This window comes from Amblyomma maculatum, chromosome 9 (assembly GCF_055883805.1).
Source record: "Amblyomma maculatum isolate TAMU_Amacu chromosome 9, ASM5588380v1, whole genome shotgun sequence".
Lineage (NCBI taxonomy): Eukaryota > Metazoa > Arthropoda > Arachnida > Ixodida > Ixodidae > Amblyomma > Amblyomma maculatum.
In genome coordinates, this window is record NC_139352.1 from 95,316,514 (window position 1) to 95,342,071 (window position 25,558).

The 25,558-nt window shown below is 46.4% G+C and overlaps 1 protein-coding gene across 1 annotated transcript; it reads left to right on the top strand.

Moving 5' to 3' along the window:
• Positions 1 to 3,545: 3,545 nt before the first annotated feature.
• On the top strand, positions 3,546 to 22,658 carry LOC146179773 (ninjurin-1-like). Its single transcript, XM_084580275.1, has 3 exons — positions 3,546 to 3,668; positions 20,752 to 20,994; positions 22,473 to 22,658. The coding sequence occupies exons 1-3, from the start codon at positions 3,546 to 3,548 to the stop codon at positions 22,656 to 22,658; spliced, it is 552 nt and encodes a 183-aa protein (XP_084436401.1).
• The last annotated feature ends 2,900 nt before the right edge of the window (positions 22,659 to 25,558 follow it).

The window sequence follows — 25,558 nt, forward strand, 5'->3', positions numbered from 1 at the left end:
AGCAAAGAACAATGTCCTTAAAAGAATACGCGGGTTCGAATTTGAGATCCTGATCTAGGGGTCGAGATGGGAAGCCCGGAAAGAGAGCGCGTGGGCGGCGGCGTCGGCTGCCTCATTCCCCTCGAGACCCATATGAGCAGGAGCCCATACTATTTTCCGGTAAGCGGGGTCCCCGGTATAGGTGTAATTTCGAAATAGTCGGTAGGCTACATTTGGCGCCCAGCCTTGCTCGACGTTCCGACAGGACCCTCGCGAGTCGGAGATAATTGTTTTAGAATCAGTGTGAGTAGCTGCCAGTGCTATGCGACCTCCTCCGCGTGGGTTATGTCATGGGCGCGAACAGTACACCCGTTAACAGTTTTGAACTGGTGGACCCCTGCGGCCGTGTACCATCCCCCATGGTGGGGGCCGGAGGCGTCCACGTAGTAAATGCCGGGTTTCGACCCATAATGGCGGCCCAGGGCTTCCGCCCGCGCCAGGCGCCGGCGATTGTGGTCTTCACGTGTCATGTTTTTGGGAAGAGGGTGTACGTGGAGGGCGCGTCTCCACTCGAAAGGGAGGCGTATACGATCTTCCATAAGGGTGGTATGCTGGATGTGTAGCCGGGCAAGGAGGCGGCGACCCGACAATGTCTTAGAAAGACGTGTGTATTGGTTGGTTAAGTGAACCTCTCGGATCTCCCGGAACGTATTCACCATGCCCAGGCCCAGTAGACGCTGGTTGGAGGTGTTCATGGGCAGATCCAGGGCTCCCTTAAAAATTTTGCGCAGGACGACTTCGATTTTACCCTCGTCTTGTTTCCGAAGGTGGAGGTAAGGAGGGGAATACAAGATTTGACTGGTCACGAATGCATGCGCCAGCCGCAAGGCGTCTTTGCACCGCAACCCCCCCACGTTTGTTAGAAACCCGGCGGACCATGTGGCCCACCTGGTCCCCCACCTTACGCAGTTTGATGGGGGTGAGGTCGCTGGACGTTCGCTGTTACAAGAGATACCCCCACTTGTGCTGATGTTACGGAACAAAGTCAACGTTTTAGTTGATGGTGATCCTGTGATGGCTTTGGTTCATACCGGGGCCACTATATCCTTAAAGAGTGCTTCATTTAAGCGTCGCCTGGGAAGAAACGTTTTATTTAAGTGGGATAAAAGTGTTCAGTTTTGTGGTGTGAGTGGCGAACCATTGCTTGCTGCTGGAGTGTGCAGTGTTAAATTTTCTTTTGGATGGTGAAGTGTTCCGTGCTTAAATGGCAGTGCTCGCCCGACCAACGCACGATGTCATCCTTGGGATCAACTTTTTGAAGATGTGTGGCGCCAATGTCGACTGCCAAACTGGCTAGCTTAGCGTCGGCAAATGTGTTACCCTTGGTCTGATAGAAGGTTCATGTAGCGATGTGAGTACGTTTTGTGTTTCTGAAGATACCGTTGTGCCTCCATCGTCGGCTGTATGTGCACAGGTTTCCTGCTCGACGCCACCCTCGACATTTCTGAAGCGACTTTATAACCGGTGCACCTCACCTGCATCAAAAAAAATGTCTTGATTCCTCATGCCATGGTGTCTGCTGCCAAAGGCCACACTGCACTCTGGGAAATGATTTGCTCTACAGAACCTGTTGTTCTTCCCACAGGTTTGAAACTTGCATCCTGAATTAATGACCCGCCAATGCATGTTGACTTGATTACCGACGTCATAGACAAAGCAGTGATTGATATCCAAGATGAATCGCGATTGCTCCGTATGATTGACCCCTCGCTCTTAACAAAGGAGCGCCGCGCACTGCTGGCCATTCTAGGGCGACATACCTCCTTGTTTGACTTTTCCCAACCAGGTGGCCCATCTTTAATTCCTGCTTCACGTATCCTACACAGGATCGACACTGGCACCTCAAATCCAATTCTACAAAAGCCCTATCGAGTGTCACCGTCTGAACGAAAGGTGATAAATGAACAAGTGAACGAGATGTTAACGAAGGGTCTTATACAAGAGTCATCGATTCCTTGGGCTGCCCCAGTGATTCTTGCCAGGAAGAAGGATGGCACATGGCGTTTTTGCGTTGACTACCATCGTCTAAATGCAGTCACTAAAAAATACGTGTACCTTCTTCCCCATATAGATGACGCCATTGATTGTCTTTTTTCTGTCTCTTACTTTTCCACCGTTGACCTCATAACGGGTTATTGGTAAATACCTGTCCACCCGGCGGACAGAGAGAAAATTGCATTTATCACACCCAATGGCCTTTTACAAATTCAGTGTGATGCCATTCCGCCTCAGTAATGCACCCGCCACTTTCGAACTATTCATGGACACGGTACTCCGCGGTTTAAAATGGGAGGTGTGCATGTGTTACTCGGACGATGTCGTGATTCTCGGGAAGACGTTCAGCGGGCACAATAAACGTTTAGCTCTTGTGCTGGACTGTATGCGCAATGCTGGCTTCGTGCTGAACTCAGAGAAGTGTCGTTTTGGTGCACGCAAAGTACTGGTTCTCGGACAACTCGTCGATAAAGACGGCGTCAGACCTGATCCCGCAAAGACAGTAGCGGCTGCCTCTTTCAGCCCCCCCCCCCCTCCCTGTCCGCAAAGAACTACGGAGTTTCCTGGGTTTGTGTTCGTATTTGCGCCGTTTTATTAACAGTTTTACTGATATCGCACACCCCCTGGCAAGCCTCCTTTATAAAAATGTAATTTCGAGTGGACACCTGAGTGCGATTCCGCCTTCCGCCACTTAAAATTTCTTTTTACGTCGCAACCTGTGCTCCGCCACTTGGATCCTACAGCGCCCACAGAAGCGCATAGTGACGCAAGTGGTATTGCGATTGGCGTGGTTCTTGTGTGGTTTGGTCTGGTAAAACTTTATTTCCCACAGTAGGGGTCCTGAAGGACACTCGGCTAGGCGCCAGGTGTAGAGGGCAGCTCCCACGTCGGTCCACAGCTGCGACAACAAGGAGCACGTCATGGCGTACGCGAGTTGCTCCCTTAGTAATCCGGAGCGCAATTATACTGTCACGGAACAGGAATGCCTCACTGTCGCTTTCGCCATACAACGCTTTCGGTCTTATCTTTATGGACGCCAGTTTACCGTTGTCAGAAAGCACCAGGACCCGCGTGGCCGCCTTGCACGATGGGCCCTACGGTTACAAGAGTATGACTTTACAGTTACATACAAAACTGGCTGTAAGCACGCTGATGCAGACTCTCACACCTTCCTCTGACGAAGTCTGACGCCGATGATTTCGAGAACTGTGTCGCGTCGGTATAACGGCTTTTCCTGACACCTCCACGTTTATAGAAGAACAACAAAGAGATTTCCACTTGCAACCTCTCTTCGCAGTCGCTCAAGATAGGTCAGGTGGTCACCGATTTTGTGCGCGTGATCGCCTCCTCTGGCAGAAAACTATTCCTCAACACGTCCCCGCTTCCGTGCGGTTGTTCCAAGGAGCATATACCATCCTATATTACTGACCACGCCCGACGACTCCAGTTCTGGTCATCTTGGAGCTGCAAGAACGCTCCATCACACTCAGGAGTTCTCCTATTGTCCAAAAATGCGAGCAACTACTGAGCGGTACGCCGCCAGCTGCACCCAGCGTCAGCGCGACAAACGTCCCACGAGCGTGGCAGCGGGACACCTTCACCCCATCACGCCGCCCCGTGCACCATTTGAGCAAGTGGGCGTTGATCTCTTTGGCCCCTTTCCGCTATCCCATAATGGAAACCGTTGGATCATTGTTTGCGTGGACTACCTCACTCAATACTGTGAGGCGGCAGCCATACCCACGGCCGCGTATCAAGTCTCCTGCTTTGTGTTGCGGGCCATAGTTTGTCGTCACGGACCACCACGAGTGGTTATCAGCGACCGTGGGTGCCAGTTTACCGCCGACATCATGGAGATGCTCCGTTTATGAGCCCATCATTTTCGCCATTCATCGCCTTATCATCCCCAAACCAACGGTCTAAGTGAACGCACCAACCGTACGATAACTAATAGGCTGTTCATGTACGTCGACGCAAATCATAACAGAGGGACAGAGGCATTCATCAGGCGCCACAGCCTTTAGCCTCTGCCCCTGCAGCAAATGCTGTATTTGCTCTGCTGAAATGACAATAAAAAAAGAACTGGGACAGTGTACTGCGCTGTTCACAACCTACTCTTTCAACGCCGCCCGTCATGAGACCACTGGATTTAGTCCATTCTTCCTGCTCTATGCTCGCTACCCACTATATACCATGGACACCATCCTCCCGTTTTCAGCCACTAGTGATGAAGATACCTCGCTAGCCGAGGCAATCTGCTTTGCCGAAGAAGCATGCCGGCTTACCCGCCTTCACATCTTAGCGTCCCAGGATCGCTCGAAAGCACGGTACGATGCCCACCACAGTCACGGTATTTACCTACCTAGAAATTTCGTCTTGCTGTGGCGGCCTATCAGGAAGCGGGGTCTGTAACAAAAGCTGCTGTGCCACTACGATGGACCATTCGTCGTTCTTGCCCAACTTAGCGAGCTCAATTTTCGCATCGCTCGCCTCACCAAAAGCGGCCGTCACTCTGCAAAACGTGAAGTCACCCACGTCGTTCGTTTAAAGCCTTATCGATCACGCGATGATGTTTAAGTCGCCCAGCGGGCTTCAGCTGCGTCGGGGGAAGTGTGACGCCCAGAAATCGAGACAAGCGAAGATGAGGTCGACGAAGAAGAGGCTCGTGCTGGGACTCGCAAGTTGACACAGCTGGGTCTTTGACGCTCGTCCTGCGTCAACTGAAACCATGCTTGTAACAATATAATAAACTTTCTTGCCTCGCATCTTCCTGATCGGAGTAGTGAATGGTCTTCGGATGGCGTCTCCGACATCGACGTGGTGGCGGCCGGTCATGACGTCACTTCCGGTCAGGATGAGTTATTATACGATTCACGCATATACGAGGCTGGCCCCGCAGGGCATTCGATCCAGGCGTTCGTGCCGCGCCTTTCATTTGGCCCTTCCTAGAACGCTGTACCAGACGGAATACAGAGACGTGGTCAAGCAGGAATCAGCGGCGTTTCAAACTGGTTTACAAGAAAGAAAAGACACTCTCTCTCTCTGCCGACTATAACATATAGAGTTGACGAGTCTCAAATTATAGGGAAGGATAACTTTATGGACCACTGCCTTGTCGCGATGGAGGCGCTAGCGAAACTCAAGAAAGCCATGACCTAAGCTGTAAAGAGCTACCAAAGAAAGGTCACAAAAAGCGAGTTGGCGGGCGTTGGTTTTTACCCCGCCGGGGTGGCGCAGTGGTTACGGCGCTCGACTACTGTTCCCAAGGACGCGGGATCGAATCCAGGCCTCGGTGGCCGCTTTTCGATGGAGGCCAAAAGCAAGGCGTCCGTGTGCTGTGCGATGTCAGTGCACGTTAAAAGAACCCCAGGTGGTCTAAATTTCCGGAGTCCTCCACTAGGCGTCTCTCATAGCTTGAGTCGCTTTGGGGCGTTAAACTCCACAAACCAACCAACCAACCAAGCATGGTGAAGGAACAGCGCAAGGGACGGGACACAGTGACACGAGGAAGCACAAACACGTGGCGCTGACTATCAACAGAGGTTTATTTCGAAAAACATAGACGTTCTACTCAAAGGACGGGACGATACCAGTGACCGCAGGTTGTGTAAGTCCCTTAATAGGGTCCTGGTACTCCCCTGATGGGGCGGGGACAGGTAGGTCACTGCCGCTGCGGCTAGCCTGCCACAGAATTTGTTTTACGTGTAGGCCGCCATTGCACCTGCCACCGTTTCGGTAGTGGACGACGGCTGTTGTTGCGGCGCGCGTCTTTCTCTCCCTCTTCCTTTTCTTTCTGCTCTATGTGCTGTGTGATGTCAGAGCACGTTAAAGACCCCAGGTGGTCAAAATTACTACGTAGACCTCCACTACGGCTCCTCTTTCTCTCTTTCCACTTTAACTCCCACCTCTCTCCCTTCCCTCACGGCGCGGTTCAGGTGTCCACAGAAAACGAGTGAGACAGTTACCGCGCCTTTCCCTTCCAGTGAACCAATTATTCTCTTCTCTCCGCACGAGGCAGCCGAGGTGGCTCAGCTGCAGAGCCAGTAGCAGACCCATGCATTTTTCCTTCTTCCTACAGCCACAACAACAGCAGGGCAGCAGCAGGAACCAGCGCGACGGCGGCGATCCTCAGAACACTCAAAAAGGGATGTCTTCTTTCTTCACAGAACCCTCTCTTCTTCGGCTACAATATAGCGAAGAGAACAAGGACTGGCACATCGATAGCGATAATGCTCTGTCACCGGCCGTCGGAAGATAGTGACGTCAGGGAGTCAAAAACCTCTGCTAATGATTGAATTTGCGGTGAAAAACAGCCGTCGAGGGAACATACCGGATTAACAATAATGGAAGATGAAGTGGAAACGCAATAGCGGTAAAATCTATAAGACGTGAAAGGTGTAGTGGGCTTTGGTGAGAACAAAACATACTAACACATACTAAAATGGAATGTCAGAAGCAATTGAAGGTGCCCAAAAAAGGGTAAATACTTTTTTTTTTAACTGAACGTCACGAGGTGTAAACAGTCTACGGGTGAAGAAACATTTAAAACCAGTAAAGTATAAATAGAGCAACTAGTAAGGCAATAGAGAGTTTTAGTTTCACGTACGTGGGAGCTTCACGTACGTGAAGCGCCTACGTGTGACCAGTGCGCATGCGCAGAACGTGAAGAGTCCGCGGCAGTTTCACGGACGTACGTGAGATTCGGATTTTCACGTTGGCGTCTTCACGTTGCTGGCGTACGTAGAGTTGACAACATGGCGACGCCCTGCCCGCCCGCTTCACAGCAATAACAGCTTCGCCGCTAATTCCTCGGCGCGATATCGTGCTCTAAACTGTTGTATTCGCTTTAAGCTTACCCAATCTTACCCTCGCGTAAAGTTTCAAGTGACAAATAGCCTTTATTTTTTAGATAGAAGGACGATTTTTCAGCTGTTAAGCCTGACGCAGAAGCGTTTGTCGTCGTCATAGCAACGATCTCGCGAGGTCACGCCAGACCAGAGTTGAGCGAGAAGTGGCTAGAGTGCAAGATGCAAGCCGGCAGCCAACCAGAGCCAATCCGTTGTAGGGGGAAGGTTGTGAAGTTGTAAGCATGAGTTCTGTTGGTTCTGTTGCCCAGCGAATTCTCTTTTCCTAAAGCGACGATCTGGATATGCTTCGCGACGTGAGAGAATGCAATCCATTCGAAGACTGCATGCGACACGCTGTGCGGTGGACGCATATAGGTATGCGTCTTGCTAATTGTTCACTGTAGAGCAACGACGTTGAGAACAGCAATTTCCAATTCGACCGACTCTTGGCTAGGCCGCAGCGTGGCTCGGTTCAAGGCAGCTCGACTAAACAAAATTAGTTTGGTTCATCTGTACTAGATGGCGCGGCATAACACGTACGCACAGTTTTTCGAGGCTTGTATGAAAGGTCCATACATTTTGCTTCACGTACACCACGTACGTGAAACTAAAAGTAGTCCTGGCGAAATGCGCGCTGCGCACGTAGACTTCTCACGTTTGCGTACGTAACTCTGTACGCACGTGAAACTAAAACTGTCTAATGACGAATAAAACACTTATTAGAGAACCTTCACAACACATGCCCGGAGGCGCTGAAAATCATGAAATTGAAAATCAGCTTTGGAAATTTGATCTATTGAAAACAAGGCTGCGTCCACCATCAACATTCTGAAAATGTAGCTCAATTCGCCGCGGCCATGGCCAACAAGGTTTCTTTGTGATATTTGAGTTAGGTGTTATTTCTTGTTTCTGTCTGTGTTCAGTATCAATATGACAGAGCAGCGTAAAAGTCATATCGTTTGAGGGATCAAAACCTTCTACATTTATATGCTCCAAAATTGTATTTTGGTATGCTTTTCGAGTTCTACTTGTATGCAACATTTATGTTCGCGGTTATGTTTAATGTTTATGGTAATTTTTTTTAACTGGTTTTATTCATTCAATGTTTACCACAAAGTCATCATTTTACTCTTTCTGCAAAAATAGCCTTCCCTGGACTTCTTTGGAAAGCACCTTATATTTCTTGCGTGTACAGCACCTCGTGCATTATAAAATGAAGACTCACGGACTCATAAGTTCATGAAATGACCCGAGTTTATTATTATTTTTTGCCTCTCGTGCCTGCATTCTTGGCTCAAAATGTCGCAACTTGTGGAAGGCGACTTACCAGTACGCCGGCAAACGTGCTCGGGCACTAACTACATTATGCTGCGCTATCTAACACTGTGTATGCGCGGTGTGTGTTGCCAGTGTAATAATTCAAGGGCTTGGAAGCAATGCAATGAATAAACCACCAGCGTTCAATAAGTAGAGAGCTTGCTCTATGCGACTTTTCGATACTAAATGGACACTTTATTAATGCGTAAGCATTGTTTGGCTATGTAGGCGGGTTTCGCATGGGCGCAACCTTGTCGGAGCTGTTAAAGAGGAACTAACTGGTATATCAAGAAAAACTACCCTCAAATACAGTATCAAGTCAAGATATGCAAGTGACAAAATGGGTAATGTGAGTTAATTAGGTAATCCATCAGAGCCAGTTAAGTGGTTTACAAGAAAGGAAAGGTCCAGGATCTGTCCCTCGTGGAATCCCGCTGAATCATCTCGCAGACAACACAGAAACACTCAGGCTTACGCATTTCTCGTGTGCAGGTTCTGCAGTGATCTCGGAAAGCTTTATCGGTCCCTTCATTACGAGGAACTAATTGCTGCTACTTACCTTGGAATCGCTATAATAAGTGTCGCTTTATTTACAAACTCTATTTGTAAATAACCGTGACATTACAACTAGCGTGAAAAAAGGCGAAGGACCGTGACAATAAGGTGCCGACAGGAAAGCGTGCTGTCCTTTGTTTTCTTCCACGCTAGATGCAATGTCGCATTCATTTACTTAAACGCATCAACTAGCCCAACTGTCTTCTCTGACCACTATTCGTGCCGCTAGCATTGACTGTTTAAATCAATAATACAATCAAAATTTGCGTTTTGTTCGTGCGGGCACCGTGCTTGAAGAATAATTGAAGTTGTCTGGAAATGCAACAAAATTTATTTTCGCTAAGGAGCCTCTTTACTTTTTTTTATGTTTTGTGTTGAGTTTTTGGCACAAAGGAAACTAAGGCCATCATGCGCCAAACACAAGATCACTGATCTCTTTGCGTACCAGGTTTTAGGTCGTATCAGCTGCTTCGAATTTTAGCGGTCTGTGACCAACCGGAACCTGGGGTCAGCACCCAGGTCAGAGTCATGGTGACGACTTGTGGCTGGCGCTGATGATTCACTGTCTTCCTTCAAGCTTCAATCATACAATACACAGGTCACGTTAATACACTGACAAAACAATGTCGATTTATTATCAGGCGACCCCTGGAAAAAAAAGATGAATTTAGAAAGGGTAAATATAAAGAACAGATGAGTTTGAGTGCCTAGTTGAAGGCAGGGGCACCTTGGTAGGAGATCGCACAGAGTTCGCTTAAGTTAAACTGAAAACGCTACCAGATAGAGGATATGTACTAAGAAGTAAATAAGCATGACATGTGCATTCTCTACAACCCAACATGGGCTCGGCGGCGTCGAAAACTGCGTTCAGGAATTATATATCGAATATTACGTAAGGAAATCACCCCGAAAAACCTACTATGGCTAATATGAAGGTGATGGTTGGTTGGTTCGTGGGGCTTTACGTCCCAAAGCAACTCAGGCTAGGAGAGACGCCGTAGCGGAGGACTCCGGAAATTTCGACCACCTGGGGTTCTTTAGCGTGCAGTGATATCGCACAGCACATGGGCACCTTACTTTTCACCTCCACCGAAAAGAGGCCGCCGAGGCCGGGATTCGAACCCGCGTCTTTGAGCGCAATAGTAGAGTGTCGTAACCACTGCGCCACCCCGGCGGGGATGAAGGTGAATTTCTTCAATACTTTATGTAGTTTTCAACGCGGTTAGCCATCCTCGTGAACAGAATCAGGCGTGTAATACGGTCGTTTCACCCCATAGCACTGTTATTGTGTTTAGAAATTGACTGTGTTGCTATTTTTTGCTTCTTTTTGCGTGGAGTGTATTCTTTTTGTCGTTATCACTCACTTCTAAGATAACGTTGTTGCAGAAGTGTTTGCTGAATTTCGTACTGTTATCAGAAACATTATCTGCCTCCTGCTTGAAAATGGTTCGTTCTGCAAAAAGGTCAAACACATGATACGCTATTGTTGGAGAGAGCTGTTGCAAAAACAAAACGCTATGTGAGGTCCTGGAAACCCAGTCAAGCTTGGTTCAAAGCAAAGTTTGTCTATGCTCGCTGCATTTTGTGTGTGCCAAACTTTGAAAAATAATCAATCAATTGAATTTTATTGAGGTGCGCACAGAAAGTCTGAAAAGCCTGAATTAGGAACCGTTAGGAAAAAGGTTCAGTTTATAATAACTTATCCTACATGCGATTTTCTAATGCACATACTATGTTATTTTCTGATTATATTGGCTTGTTAGACAACTCAAAATGTGAATTACAAAGCATTAATAATTACCTACAGAGAGCTGAAACTAAATGCTCGGTTTAAAGCAAATACCTAGAAAAGTCATTTTGGATGGAAAAACAGCGCAAAGGGACGAAGGACAAAAGAACAGGAAGCATACACACGAGCGCTGACTCGCCACTACATTTTTATTCAGTAAACAAAACATGTACGTATAGCATCCCTGACCCTTCTTTCCCAGCGAACATGTGCAGAGTATACCTCGGAATGGCACAACATAATTCAAAGACTGGAACCACCACAAACTGATATCAGGACAATCGTAACGAAAGACATACAAGAAATCATTAAAAGAAAATTTTTAAAATGTTTAAAAATACACAATCACTTCAAGTGTTGTCAAGAAAGGCAGATCTTTACGAACTATCACTAACGATGGCTGACTAACGCATCCATCTTGTCTTTCGTGAATGTGATATGCTTCCCTTAACTCCCTTGTTGTCTTATCTTTATGACGGAATGAAATACGCGCTGGCGCGACTGGTAGTCTGCGTACTTTGTCATTTGCTTTGTTGCAATATTGGCAGTGCTCTTTTCGATGGGAATGCGCTGATTCTGAGAGTGATTGGGGTGTTCCCTGAGACGAACATTGACACACCGGCTGGTCTGTCCATATACACTTTCATAATAACAGAAGATCATAAACTACTGAACATGCACATTGTACACATCTTGACTTATGTGATACCGGGAAATGAAAGGGGCTGATTCTCAAATTTTCGCACCGGTTCCTTATTGTGCTGCAGTTGTCCGTCACGGTTCCGCCCGCCAAGGCAGATGGACATCCCGACACGGAACGGGGTCTATCAGGGGTTTTTCAGAAATTCTCGTTAGTTATTGTAGTAAGTGTTGCTTCAAATTAATGTCAGGTGAAGAAGTTAAGAATATTGCTTCTTAATACGCACTCGATTAAACGAAATATAGCTTATTGCGCACACATTTACAGAAACCTAGAAAACGGACAGCTATGGGCTGCACAGTGACTGCATTGAGAAGGTTCAACATTCTTTTTATTCCTCATGGCGCTTCGCTGGCATAATGAAGAACACTTCCTTTTTCTTCGTTTCGTTTAACGTGCAAAAATTCAGTTGTTGTTGTTGTTGTTGTTTTTTTCAATCTGCGTTGTCTTAGTTCTCATTCTATGGTAAGTTTCCTTACCACACATACTTTCTGGTTCAATACTCCAGTCCTCTGTTTTGTTTTTCTAGGTTTATTAGCAGTACATCTGTCATGTTTGGCTTAAGGCTATCGTTGCACTGTACCGTAGCGGGTGACCCAGTGGTCGCAGAGAGGGGTGGGTGGTGCCGAAAAAATTAGTTTCGTGGCGTACACGTTGATACCAGAATTGAGCAGCTAAGGTCAAATTCTGTAAAACTCAACCTTGCGTTTTTAATCGTAAGCCTGCAGCTGTCAAGCTCTTTTTCGAATAAAAAAATATAGAAACAATAATACGGCAATTTTTATCGACGGGCAAACGCATGTTACTGGCATTCTAGCCGAAATCAATAAAAGATGGGTATGAATAAGGGCGTGCGATGACGAAGCAAGACAACCGATGGTCGCCAAGGGTGACAGACTGCGTTCGAAGGGAACGCAAGCGTAGCAGGGCACGACACAAACTAAGGTGGAAGGATGAGATCAGGAAGTTTGCGGAGATTATTTGGGTGCAACGAACACAGAACCGTGTTAGTTAGAGAGGTATGGAAAAACCCTTTGCGTAATTAGTCTTTAGCATGCACCGTACAGTAAATTCGCATTGCAAAAAATCTGTCTTGACTCGAGGTTCGAACTCGAGACCGTCGCTTGTCCGGGCCACTTGCTCCCTCTACTAAGCTAACCAAACTCCTTGAAATAAGAAGTTTCGGCGAAAGCTGTACGGCTTTCCTCTGCAGCAGTATTGCTGCGCTTGGATGAATGCTAATGAGTTACTATTGCCTTATTACTATCTAAAGGAATGGTGATATCTTGAATATTTCTCAATCTCTTGATTTATCATGCGACTATTTGTTGCCAAATATCATTTATAAAAACTCGACTCTTGTCCTGGTCGAGTTTAGCGTACACTTGCTAAGGAAGGGGTACTAAAGTAATTGGTCAATAAATTTGTAATTCCTTAACACGCCATTATTTTGAATAGGGTGGTTTTAGCATATATATTAGTGCTTGAAAGGCATGAGCTCGTGACATACCTCGCACACAGGATGTCAAATGGATTCCTGGGCACGATATCTTCACCGTTCCTCTCCTTTAATATGCGCAATATATCTGAGAACATCCCTGGTGTTTTTCTTCGAATACAGGGAAAATATTTCCAGATTCTTTAAATTGCCCAAACTGTTATTCCCTTTACAATGTTCTTCCTTCAACGTACTTTAGTTAAACGTGCTTACGCGTCTTCAGCAAAAGTTTTTATAAGGCGTTAATGCAAACCGCACCTTAGTGAGAGGCCTAATACCTGAGCGATACTTCCAAAAAATTATAATTATGATGCGCCACTAAAACCAACCAGCGTTTTGTCTTATGTTATAGGTAAGTAAACTTTTGGTCCGCAATAGCATCTTAAGCTAAGCAACTTTTTAGTGTATCTAAATAAATAATGGGTTGCTTTAGCCGTCATCGATTTACCTTTGCCATGGACAATACACCAAGTTCGTCAAGTTGAAATATCTCACATAAAATAAATTTTCTCCTTTTATTTTCCTTAGAGATGTGATAATATCAGCAACAAAAGTGTTCATTAGAAATGTATCTCCTATTCTATTTCTGTTTTTGTTTGAATTTGTTTGAACCAATTTCAACAGGTTGCAACAAACACGGAATGTCGCTCCAAGAATTCTTGGCAATACGCCGGTCTCACTGGCTGGGGAGTGGACCTCTTTGAGGGAAATTCGTCACTCCGTTCTTGAAATGTCGCAGAGGTACCCTTCGAAATGGTTTCCGGCATCCCGTATTTTTTGTCCACAAATGGGATGATGATCGTTTTGAATTGGAAGCAGGTAGAGATCGGCAGTGGCTCTTTAGAGAGTTGTTTTGAATTAAACTAAAACTGAGAAAGCCCACGAAGTGCTAATAACACATTTCCATATTCCTTTACTTAAAACATCCCGCCAGTTCTGTGCACATCATCTCATGCTCATTTCTCTGGCGGCCGGTTCTAGTACTGTGATGTTATCAGAGGTTATATTAAAACTGGGGTTATTCTCTAGTAAGCCTTTCGCTGCAGCTAAACAATGGAAAATTAAGGTTTGGTTAGAGCATCCTCAGAATATTGTTTTGTCCAGATATTTCTATAATCATCTTCGTGGTGGCAACAAAACATACTTAAGTAGCCTCAAGCGGCAAGACCTTGCACCATGGCATAAACTTCTGCTATGCGCTGCCTTGTGTCGCCAATGTGAACCGAACCGAAAGCAAAATATTTTCGTGTCTCCCTGTTTCTCTATGCTCGATAAAGCAGTAGAGACTGCAAAAGAAGCGCTGGCCTAATTTATATGATTTATCATTCCTCAGTGGCTTAGGTTCTCAGAGATTCCGTAGTGAGGGGCTATAAGATTCAGTTCTTTAACGTGCACTGACATCACAGCATAACACGGGCGCCTTGCATTTCGCCGCCATCGAAACATGGCCGCTATCGAACACGTGTCCTCGGGATAAACAGTAGTGCGAGCCTTAACCACTTATCCGCCGGCGTGGGCAGAAAAAAAATACGCTAAAGTTGTATATTGGCCAACATATTATTTTTTTAAAGATTGCTATATACGAATGATAACAATTCATTGGTCGTGCTCACATATACGCATTCAGATACAGGCGCATTCATATGTGAATACAAAAAATACTTTCTATCAATTTATCCGGAAGTAAAAGGATACATTCACACAGTTGGCGTAAGTCCCGGAATGTCTCTTCACCTAATCGCGGTTGCAAAAATATTTACAATGATAAATAGAACTTCGGAAAGGAGGATTGTGTTGATCACTATCATGTGTCCAGTGCGTCCTTGAGCTTCACTGATATATGGCAGGTATTTTCAGCCTTTCCCTTATTAATCCTTAGGGCGCGATGGTGCAGCTCACCCTAGGAAACATGTTATAACTTGCACTCTACATCATGTTCTGACATTCCTGCGATACCAGAGATACAGGCACTGATAACAACCAACTACGTCACGATGATAACGAGAGTGGAAAAACATCAGTGTTTGCGAGTGCAGTACAGTCGGCTACATCAAGCGAATTGTGCAGCATCCTTGCGGAGGTAGCTAACGCACTGTTTCCTAAGCTCTGCGACCATATTTAAACATGGACATGCAAATATTTGCATCGGACAAGACTGCTTCGAACGGGGTGAGAATTATTCTTATATTGTCAACAAGCGATCCGTCTGCTTTAATGCTGGCCTGGGGTTAATCATGGATGCAAATAAAACCGAATTATTTTGCGTAAGATATGATACAGCAAACACTTCCGAAAATTCCTGAAAGTAAGAAATTGGGCATAGAAAAATGTATATATATTTTCAAAAACGTCACCTATTCCGCACCAGGCTTTATTGCTGTAAAAGGTCTGCCGATTTTTAAATCACCCTTTTAGTTATCTATTTGTGTGGCCAGTCCCAATGGAAAGTCCGAAGTCGTGGACAAGACAATGTCATGCGAGTTTCAGGAACGAAGAAAAACTAACTCTCTAAAGTTTTGCATCCCGAAGAAATAAAGCACTTTTCTTGCATCAAATAAACATGCGCTAATGAGATACACATAAGAAATCTTCGTATAAACGCGAATCAGCTCATGGTGCTGCAGAGAGTGCGGCGAGCACTTCGAATTGCAGATGCTGCTTTGCCTCTTCATGTATATCATTTCTCTTTGCCTCTTATTACGATGGTCATCGCCCCCTGTGTCGTCGGTGTTTGTGGGAGTGACAGAGCAAACAAGATTCACGACAGGCCACATTAGGTTAGGCAATTCGAGCATGGGGTCGCATTATAATAGGTCATAACCATATGTCACAGTCTCCATGAGCGTTTATGTCCACCATGAGCCATTACGGGTGCATTTGCGACACATAACTAGGCATAATAACGACTCCCTGGCCAACATTAGTAGATTGCGTCCAGACGCATCTTATTCGAAAACTATCAGGACGCAATGGAATGTAATACCTCCAAACTACATGCCCCACTAAATTTCGACAGTGCCATTATGAAGGATTCCAAAACCTGACGTGCGTGATCATATTCCAGGTATACCAAAAAAGTCGCACATCGCAACAGTTGGACTGAAATAGCTGTCACAGCCATATACCTTTTCAGTGCATATTTTTATCGATGGATCACTGACAACCACCTCTTCAGCAGCGGCGTCTGTAGTGCCTGGAAACGCGTACAATCACCGCTTTAAACTTATACATAAAACATCAACCACGGCAACTGAATTGGCAGGCATAAGAGAGGCCTTCCGATACATTGGTCAGCAGAACGCAAATCACTGGACAATATTCTGCGACTCGAGAACTGTACTACAGACTATAAAAACGGACATGAAACCAAGTACATATGAGCAGCTAGTCGAGCAAATTGTTGTTCTGCTTGCTGAGGCCTTTCGGCGTGGCCACGTCGTCAAGTTTCAATGGATCCCCAGCCATTGCGGTATCGCAGGAAATGAAAGAGCTGGTGCGGAAGCCAAGCTTGCTCATGGAGACCAGCCTTCCATATACGCCTCTCATTCTCAAGGAGTGACGCCGCAGCCTTACAGGCTCATTCAATGCAATCTGCTATGCGCCTACACTGGGTCGATGCAAGCCATCAGCAGGATCGTATATGTCGGCTAGATGCAGGCTCTCGACTTCACGTACCATCTAAAGTTATGCGACATCAAGCGACTCTACTCCGTCGGTTATGGCTTGGAGTCGCGTACACCAAAGGCTACCTCCACAAGATCGGAGTTGAAGCAATCCCTAATTGCGTGAACTGCAACATTCCAGAAACAATTTTTCATATTATTTGTGAGTGCCCTAACTATAGTGACGCGAAACGAGCCTTGAAAAATACTCTCAAACAGTTGGACTGCCGCCCTCCCTCTGAAGAACAAACTCTAAGTGCCAAGGCGAAACAAACTGATAACTCGTGCATGATGAAGGCCCTGTTCATCTTTTTAAGTGAAACGGGCCTAGATTCCCGCCTGTGACATTTGCGTGTGGTGTGAAGTCAGTGATTATCGCACGTGCATGCCGAAACACGGGTCAGTGCACTTTGAGTTTTTTCTGGTGAATTGCCTTGTGGGCGTGCCTCCGCGTTTGTGTCGAGATGTGTGTTCAGTGACAAGTGGTGCGTGTTCAAGACATATGCGCGTTACGTTTACAAGTGCGCATAGTCTCCACAAGCGCGTACTTTACTTTATTTTTTATTTTTATTTATACATACTATGCTCTTGTTCGAGACCTTAGTAGGGTGGGTACATAAAAACGACATACATAAAGCCAAACCAATAACAGTAAATTATTTCAGGTGCTATTCGAATAATTTTACTAACTTCTGTGTGACTATGTCGTTAGTGAAGTTATTCCAGTCAACTATGGTTCGTGGGAAGTAAGAATACTTAAAGAAAATAACTCTTGAGGTTAGAGGTGTTACTGTTTTGTCGTGTTGTCTTGTTTTTGTAACCTGTCGAGAAAGTTAAAATACCAGATGTGTCAATGTTGTAATGTCCTGTAATCAACTGAAAAAAGAACTTCAACCTACATAAGCGATGCCTCTCACTTACTGATGAAAACTCACATCGTTGAATTAATTGGGTAATCACGGTATCACGGTATTAATTGGGTAATCACGGGTAATGGCGCTATTCATTTACGATAAATCTTGCTGCTTTCCTTTGGATGCGTTCCAGTTTGTCGATATTCGATGCGGTGAACGGGTCCCAAATTATGACGGCATATTCAACTGTTGGGCGGATCATGCTGTTGTATGCGAGAGAGCGAACGATTGCTGTAGCTGATTTTAAAGATCGTCTAAGAAAAAACAGTTTGCGGAGGGCATTAGCTGTGACAGTGTCGATGTGTTTTGTCCATGATAAATTATTAGTGATCCAGACACCGAGGTATTTGAAATGTATTACTTCTTAAAGAGTGATGTTGTTAATGCTATACGGGAACAAAAGGGGACTTATCACTCAGAAGAAACTTTGAGGTTTTCTGGTGCGTGTTCCTGCTTTTAGGCTGCCATGTGAGAGGGCACAGTTCTTTGCAGTTGTAGTGGTGTTTGTTCAATGACAAGTAGTGTGTGTGACCAAGACATGTGCGGCATGTTGCGTTTCACGAGTTCGCTAAGTGTGTGCATGGACTCCTTAATAACTCGAACCAAAAGTGAAACCTCACTGTACTATGACATCATCACCCTTCATTCACACCCTAACTATCCTGTAACTTCTTCTTCCCCCCTTCCCCAGTATGTAGTAGCAGTCCAAGGTCACTTTACCGCCAGCTGACATCTCCCCCTTTCTTCTCATTAGCCCTGCTGGGGTGGCGCAGTGGTTACGGCGCTCGACTACTGTTCCCAAGGACGCGGGATCGAATCCCGGCCTCGGCGTGCTTTATGATAGAGGCGAAAAGCAATGCGCCCGTATGCTGTGCGGTGTCAGTGCACGTTAAAGAACCCCAGGTGGTCGAAATTTCCGGAGTCCTCCACTACGGCGTCACTCATAGCCTGAGTTGCTTTGGGACGTTCAATCCCACAAACCAGCGAACCAACCATTCTTCTCATTAGATTACTCTCTCTCTCTCTCCTCGAGCTATGACACACCTACGATATATATAAACCGCCGTGTCTCGTTCACTCCTCCTTCTGGTGACTTCGTCTGTGTGCTCACTCCAATAAAGTTGGTTCACACAAAATGACCTGCTTAGCCACTTAGTCACTAAACCATCGTTTTCGACGTCAAGGCCACAACGTCTTGGCTGCAAGTACCGCTACTGAACAACCAACGCGAAACCGCGAGCATGATTGGCCGCAGGGCTAGTTGCGCCCAGAGTGGCGCTCGTGTTTTCCTTTTTTTTTTTATTCGTCTTCTGCCTCCTTTCATCAACACTTTGGCTCTCGTGGTCACCGATTGTGTGTCCCGTGCATATGCAGATACCACTTATTTTGCCCTTATGGCAGATAATAAATACTTCGTCGGATGCGAGCGTAATAATATAGCAGCGACTGACCTCAGGCCTCACTAAAACCTCGCTCCACGTCGAAGGAAATCAGGCGTATGCGTGAGTGCTTGTTTACTGAACGTAAATTGAGTGAGAAATGCGCTGTACTGTGATGACTGCCTTTCTAGTGACAACTCAAGAGATTGCGGTTCCGGGGAAGTAATTGTGGTGCGCTAAAAAAAAAAGGTTTGGAAACAAGAGTTTAACCAGGTCGTAGTGGCGTCATCTACTTGTATGGCCTGGCTTGCTTCTGCGGCGTTTAATAATAAATAATAAACTTTATTATAGATTTTTAACCAGCATTGCATCACTGACCTGCCAAAGCCGCAGTGGGCTTGAAGGTTGGGCCGACAGGCAGCGGTAACAAGCTAGAATGTCTGATAACCCCAGTATACGTTCAAATATCGTAAGCAGGAACATGCAAGAAACGTTGCACGCCACCGTCAAATCTTTCGATAAACAAGGCTAGTAAAGCTTCAAAAATCGAGGAGCAGGCATCGAAATCAGCACCCGCAGGGCAGTGTCGCAGTGCAGCTGAAGGCAGAGCTACGATTCGTGTTTCGTGTTATGTTAGAGGCATAGGAGCCTCGTGAGCGAGGAACTCCTGAACTCAATTTCTGGGTAGAAAAACTACAGCGCTTGTGAAGAATTGCTTCTAGTGCCTTTGCCGCGCGTAATCCGAGGAATGGTCGTCTTCTATGGAACCGTAAAGCTCGGCTTTCGTTGGCCGATGCGTCGCCGAAGGCAGGGGGCGCCTGCTCGTCTTTACCAAATGGCCGGCTCGCAAGCTCGGAGACACCTGCACCTGCAGTTAATGACGGACAACTTGAAGTACAAAAGGGGTCGGTTTGTACCGTTAAAGCCAACTATACCCTCCAACTTCACTAGCAGATCGGTACTGATGGGAGGGAAAATTGTGTCAAACCACGCTGAATACTGCGCAAAGAACGGTTGAGTCACAATGTTGGTATGAAATCACGTGAATATTCTTTCCAACATATTTGTTTTCTCAATTTTATGGTTACGGCAATGTGGACGTGTTTTCGACCGATCGAGCTGTAAACTGTAGCGCGTAATATATGTCAGCACAACCTTTAAAATAATTTTGCTTCAATGACAGAAAAAGCGATAGAAATTCTGCATACTGCCTTGGTAGCTAGTACTTTCTGCGTGATTTCGAGCGTGAGCCACGTATTTCGTAATTACACGCTGCTTGTCCTGTTGCTAAGACGTTCGGTATACTTAGAGGTCAAATTTCACGCGAAAATGTCGTTTGACCATCAATGTGGTTTTATAGCGAATTTATTTGGAGTGCTTGCCTAATTGGATCAGCAGATGTCTGACATTTGCATCGCGTGCGTTGCTGGAAAAGCAAAACAAGCCGCTGTCCCTACGTTGGCGCCAGTGGTGCCATCTCTACTCTGTACGAGCTCCGCCTTCAATATATGGCGGAGGAAGAGAGACAGGCTGATTTGCTTTGCGGACGTGTTGGAGACGTGCTCTCAAGTGCTTTGTACCATCACCGCCGATTTGCTTTGCCAAAGCTCCTCTAATTTGAAGAGTTTTGTTTGTGTTTATCCGTAGTGGCTGGCCAGTTAATTATAATGTTTTTCACACTGCTCGTGTTGCCTATTTTAATTTTGCGTGTATGTCACTACTTATCTGCTAGTCTTGGTTTTGGCTCACTTGGCCTGATGCTTGCTGAAATCATGATAGGCACGTGATAAACGTTTCATGTGGCTGTTTTAGACACAATGTATTGATAAGATTTCTTTGCTTCGTTCTTTGTTTTTGGTGTCACGTGGATTTTTGCTGGTGTATAAATAACTGCTCGTTGCTCTCAATAAATTGCAAGTATTAGCTTTGCTCCTGTCCTGTCAGTTTCTTTGTTTTTCGTATGTCCTCGTTTTTCGCGTTGCTTCTCCTAATCATGTAACCAAGCAACAAGCTCCTACCACAACACTAGTACTAAATAACTTAAATAACTGCGCAGGTAAATGACAACGTAGACCGAACGGTGACTTTTCCTGTCAATCTGTTCTCCGCCTCCGAGAACCGACCCGAAGCCAACTACCGCAACTGGTACGCTGCCAAGAAGAGTGTGTCTGAGGGCCTGTTCGACGTAGCGCTGCTTTCGGCCAACGGAGCCCAACTGAAGCATGTGCTGCAGTTGGGAACAGGCTTCGAGTTCTACGTACCAGTTCTCATCCTCGTCTCACTCTCCATCGGACTCCAGGTAACGAAGTCGGATGTTTATTAAGCAGGAACGTTTCTCGGGCTTTTTTGTTTCACATTTTGCGGGGGAAACGCAAACCTCCATGTAAAAATATCTCTTCGGCCCCGTCCATTCTCCACATGGATGCAGCAGTCAACAGCTCTACGCCATGCCCTCATCGCGAGAGCGCGAAACGGTCGCACCGCCTGGTGTTCCGGTAATTTGAGGTCTTCTTTAAAGCTATCGCACGTGTGATCTCACGACCACCAATGTGTGAGACACCCCACAAGGCACAATCACGCAGGAGCCCCATGCATATCGCCTGTGCGTTCCACCCATGCATAGCAAGGAGGTTACCGGCGAAGTCATGTTCATCTTCATAGTTACCTCGCGTCCGTGTATCCACACATGACCTTGCAGCAGACGAGACGAGGCTTCGTGTGGGCAACCGTCATTCCACTCACGCTAGCCCTCAATATTTCATTTATTTTATTTCTTAATAATAGTTACTGCAATCACATATTTTGGGATGGCCGTATCTGGATTAATGCCGACATTATACCCACTATCTTGGTATAGATAGCAAAACTTCTTTGGTACTGCCCATCACAGGATAAAAATTAGGTCTCTTGGATGTCTGTTAAGAGGAGGATGACGAAAGGCTACCCTTCATCTCCAGTCATTTACCTATATTATAACTATTATTGGTTTACAGGAAAGGAAAGGCGCAGTATCTGTCACACTTTCTCCAACAAATGTGCGTTTGGACGGTGCGCCATCCCTCCTGTCGCGTGGCATTCCTTGGCGCGCATTCAAGTGTGGGAGTGCAAATGGCAGGAACGCTAGACAAGATCAAACTTCTAGTTGGTCGCTTCGAATTTGGCGGCTGGTGACGTCGCTTCTCTGTCGACCAATCAGGTGCGCCGCTCGTGCAACAGCTTTTGTCGAGGACAGTATGAGCCAATTAAGGCTTTCCATTGGCTGTGTCTGTGGCATTCGTCAAAGCATGAAGTTGGGCTAGTTGGTTTTGGTTTAGCACAACTAGCGCTTCATGTCGTGCCTCTTTTTTATCTTAATTTTCAGTTCTTTGACCTTCTTTGACATAAGCTAACGACGAAACACGAATTCTATATTTTTAAATGTCATTTGTGTGTATTTCAATGTAAGGGGCAAATAAGTTGATAAAGATGCCTTTCCTGCAGTGTGTATAAAACCTACTCATTGTTGGAGGTAAGTAAGCTCGCCAGCTTCGTAGTCTGAAATGTTCATTTCAGTCGATATAACGCCAGCAGATACACCAACGCAAGAAAGGGTCCTCGCAATCTGATCCATTCGGTGTGACAGGCAGAGGCTGGCCTTTAGTAGTGTCCCTCTTTTCCTTGGGATACGGAGCTAGATTGTATTTGTATGAACGGCTTTATGGAAGTGCATCTCAACGTAGAGTGCGTAATGAACTGGAGAGTGTCACTTACCACCATCTTGTTTCTTTTTTCTTTCAGGTTATCCAAATGGGGCTCTTAGTGGTCGTTGGCTGCTTGGACCTCTCTAAGGCATGCCACCAGAGGCGCGCGGAGGTACTAACCAACATTGCCACTGCCATCGCCATCATTGTGGCCATGATCAACGTAGTTGCGGCTGCCTTCAACATGAGGTCACCAGAAGGCAATGACCATTTTCTTCATTGACATGCGGTCTCTTCGCTCACTTCGCCGCATAGGCCCTAGTTGCTATTAAGGCCACCTCCTGACCGGATACGGACGCCTTAGTGCTGCGTTCTCATTTCGATAGAAGACAATGGCCCGATGAATTCTGGTCCCCAGATGTCTTTTTAGAGTAGCACACGCATTTTTGCGCATCAAGACGGCCACCTGTCAGCCGTACAAAGACTGGATGACAACATGGAAAGTGCGGCTCTGTGATCTAGCTATCACTGGCAACTACAGCGAGTCTGCGGCGCAAGAGCTGCGCTGATAGAGGGGCGGCATGAAGCCTGTCGCTTGTCAATCTAAATGCTGGTACTTTCTCCGTGGTGTTGTCCTGTATAGCGTTTTTAATCCTTTCGAGGTTCGTGCAAGAACTATGACCTATTACGAAGAGCAATCGAGCATCACCCCATTCGACTCCAACTTCTGCATCGCACGTCCCACCAAAGAACTGATCTTCAACATTTACACTCTAAGAAGAGGAAAGCACTACGTACACTCACGAGCAAAAATCGGTGACAGAAAATGAGGCCTGCGGTTATAATCGCGATGATCAAGACCGACTTGAGATACAAGAGAGAGGCACTCAGAAAGCGTGTGAAATGCATCTATACGGCTCTGGTATCTCGAAATATGTCGATGTGTCCTGCTTTTGACTACATACACGCTTACCGTCATTTTGAACAATATATATCACATGTTGCACGTTATCTGTCTTCTATAAAGATTATCACTGCGTGGTAGTTTAAATAATAGGACATGGTTCAGGAGATACGTGTGACCACCCGAACCTTCATTCGTCCAGGACCCATAAAAGCTCGTGTAAACAGCACAAAGTTCACCAGAAAAGTGCTAACGCGTTTTGGTTGCTTTCAGCTTCAAAATGCCTGCGCCATATATGTTAGAGTTTTGAACTTTAGTGTAACCCTCTAATACGCCTACCACGAAAACATCGCAGAATATACATAAACTTGCTGTAACTCATGATTGTTGGTCACTTATTTATAGAAATGAAAAAAAATGGAAATAAACAATATTTTCACATCCGGACGCCCAGGGACACTACGGCAGCAGAGACCTCGTGTCAACAGGGTAACGGCGCAGGCCAGCGCAACAGCACCAGACCCAGCACGCGTGCCAGTCACAGCAGCAGCGTCGTCGTCTTCGAAGCAATCGCGCTTATTCGTCTTCGAGCGCTACACTGCCTCCCTACCAATAGAAGCTTCGTCCCTATGCTCAGCTCAAAAAGAAGGGAAAGCACCCGCACAAGCACGCATGATGTCTGCACGTCTTGTTTTATGATAAAGATGCAGCGGAGAAAACATGCCAGGGTTCATCAAGGGTCACACGTAATACGGTTTAAGCCGGATTACATGAACAACTTCAGGACGTGAGAAAAGGCGTGATGATGGTCGGCTTCCGCTTGGAAGCACCTCGTAGTTGAGGTCACCGATGCGACAAATAGCGGTAGTGCTTCATAAGGTTTTTCGACAGGCCTCGAACCGGTGTCTAAACCCCGACCTTATCACCAGGTCTAAAACCAGCGTCACGTCTCCGGAGGTTGTAGCGATGAGCGTCAGTACATTTTTGGTGCTGTGTGTTGAGTCGTGCGAGTTCTCGGGCTTCCTCCACGCGCTCTAATACTAGTCGAGCATCCTCGGCTCGTGCGGCGGTATAGCATCGATCATTGTAATGACCTTTCTGGAAGCGCTGACATTAGTGTTGTCTCCTGGATTGCAGTATAAGCGAGCGTTACATAAAGTAGCACCTCGTCCCAATTCCGAAGGTCGGAGGCCACGCACGTGGCGATCATATCGACCATCGTCTTGTTCAGCCTCTAGGTCAGCCCGATGGTTTGTGGATGATAAGCAGTAGTTGTACGGTGGCTGGTACAGCTTAAACGCAGGATCTGTTGTAGACGTTGTGCTATAAATGCGGTGCCGCGGTCACTGATGAAAACTGGCGGTGCGCCATGCCTCAAGACAATGCACAGGGTGAAACGTTTGGCTGCCTACAAAGCCGTTGCAAAAGGAACTTCGTGGGACTCCGCGTAGCGCGTGAGATAGTTTGTCGTTATGATGAGGTATTTGTTACCGGACTGCGACGTGGGAAAAGGACCCAGAAAATCTATTCCGATTGTGTTGAATGAGACACTCGGCGGTTAAATTTGCTGGAGAAGGCCCAGTGGGCGTGTGGGTGGCATCTGCTGCCGTTGGCACTCTCGACAAGTTCTTGCGTACTGACGCAAATGATAAGTTTCGGCCAGTAATATTTCCCGAATCCGTGAATCTTCGGCTGTAATCAAGGTGACCAGCTGCAGGATCATCAAGGTAAGCTTCCGTGATCTCGCTGCGCACATCTTCCGGCACAACCAAAAGCCACGATGTCTGGCTGCTGTAGAAGTGCATTTTGTACAGGACGCCGTTCCGAATTCTAATGTAGGTAGTACATGCCAGAAAACACGATGTACCGCACCGTCGTCTCCTTCGAGGGGCTGTGGATCATGCCTTCGTCGAGCCGCTATATCTGCCGTGTTTAATGCCGCAATAAAGCTGTCTGGGTCATACTCGCCTCCTGGCGCCGGCTCTAGGGGCGCTCGAGACAAGCAGTCAGCTTCATTATGCTTTCATTCCGGTTTATATATAATAGTGATGTCGTACTGCTCCAGTCGAAGGCTGCATCGAGCAAGCCGCTCGCGAGATGCTTGAAGTTGGCCAACCAACATAATGAGTGGTGGTCGGTGACCACACGAAAATGGCGGCCATACAGATACGGCCGGAACTTGGTTGTTGCCCTGATTGTTGCCCTAATGATAGCGGGCTACCTTTTTTTATTTAGTGGAGTAATTACACTCTGCCTTCGAAAGGACTCAGCTAGCATAC

Bases quoted from the DNA above. Each gene is read 5' to 3' on its own strand.
- LOC146179773 (XM_084580275.1), top strand. From the start codon at position 3,546: ATGCGAGCAACTACTGAGCGGTACGCCGCCAGCTGCACCCAGCGTCAG. The intron at 3,669-20,751 runs GTGGGCGTTGAT...ATAACTGCGCAG, and splicing joins CCCGTGCACCATTTGAGCAA to GTAAATGACAACGTAGACCG. The intron at 20,995-22,472 runs GTAACGAAGTCG...TTTTTCTTTCAG, and splicing joins CACTCTCCATCGGACTCCAG to GTTATCCAAATGGGGCTCTT.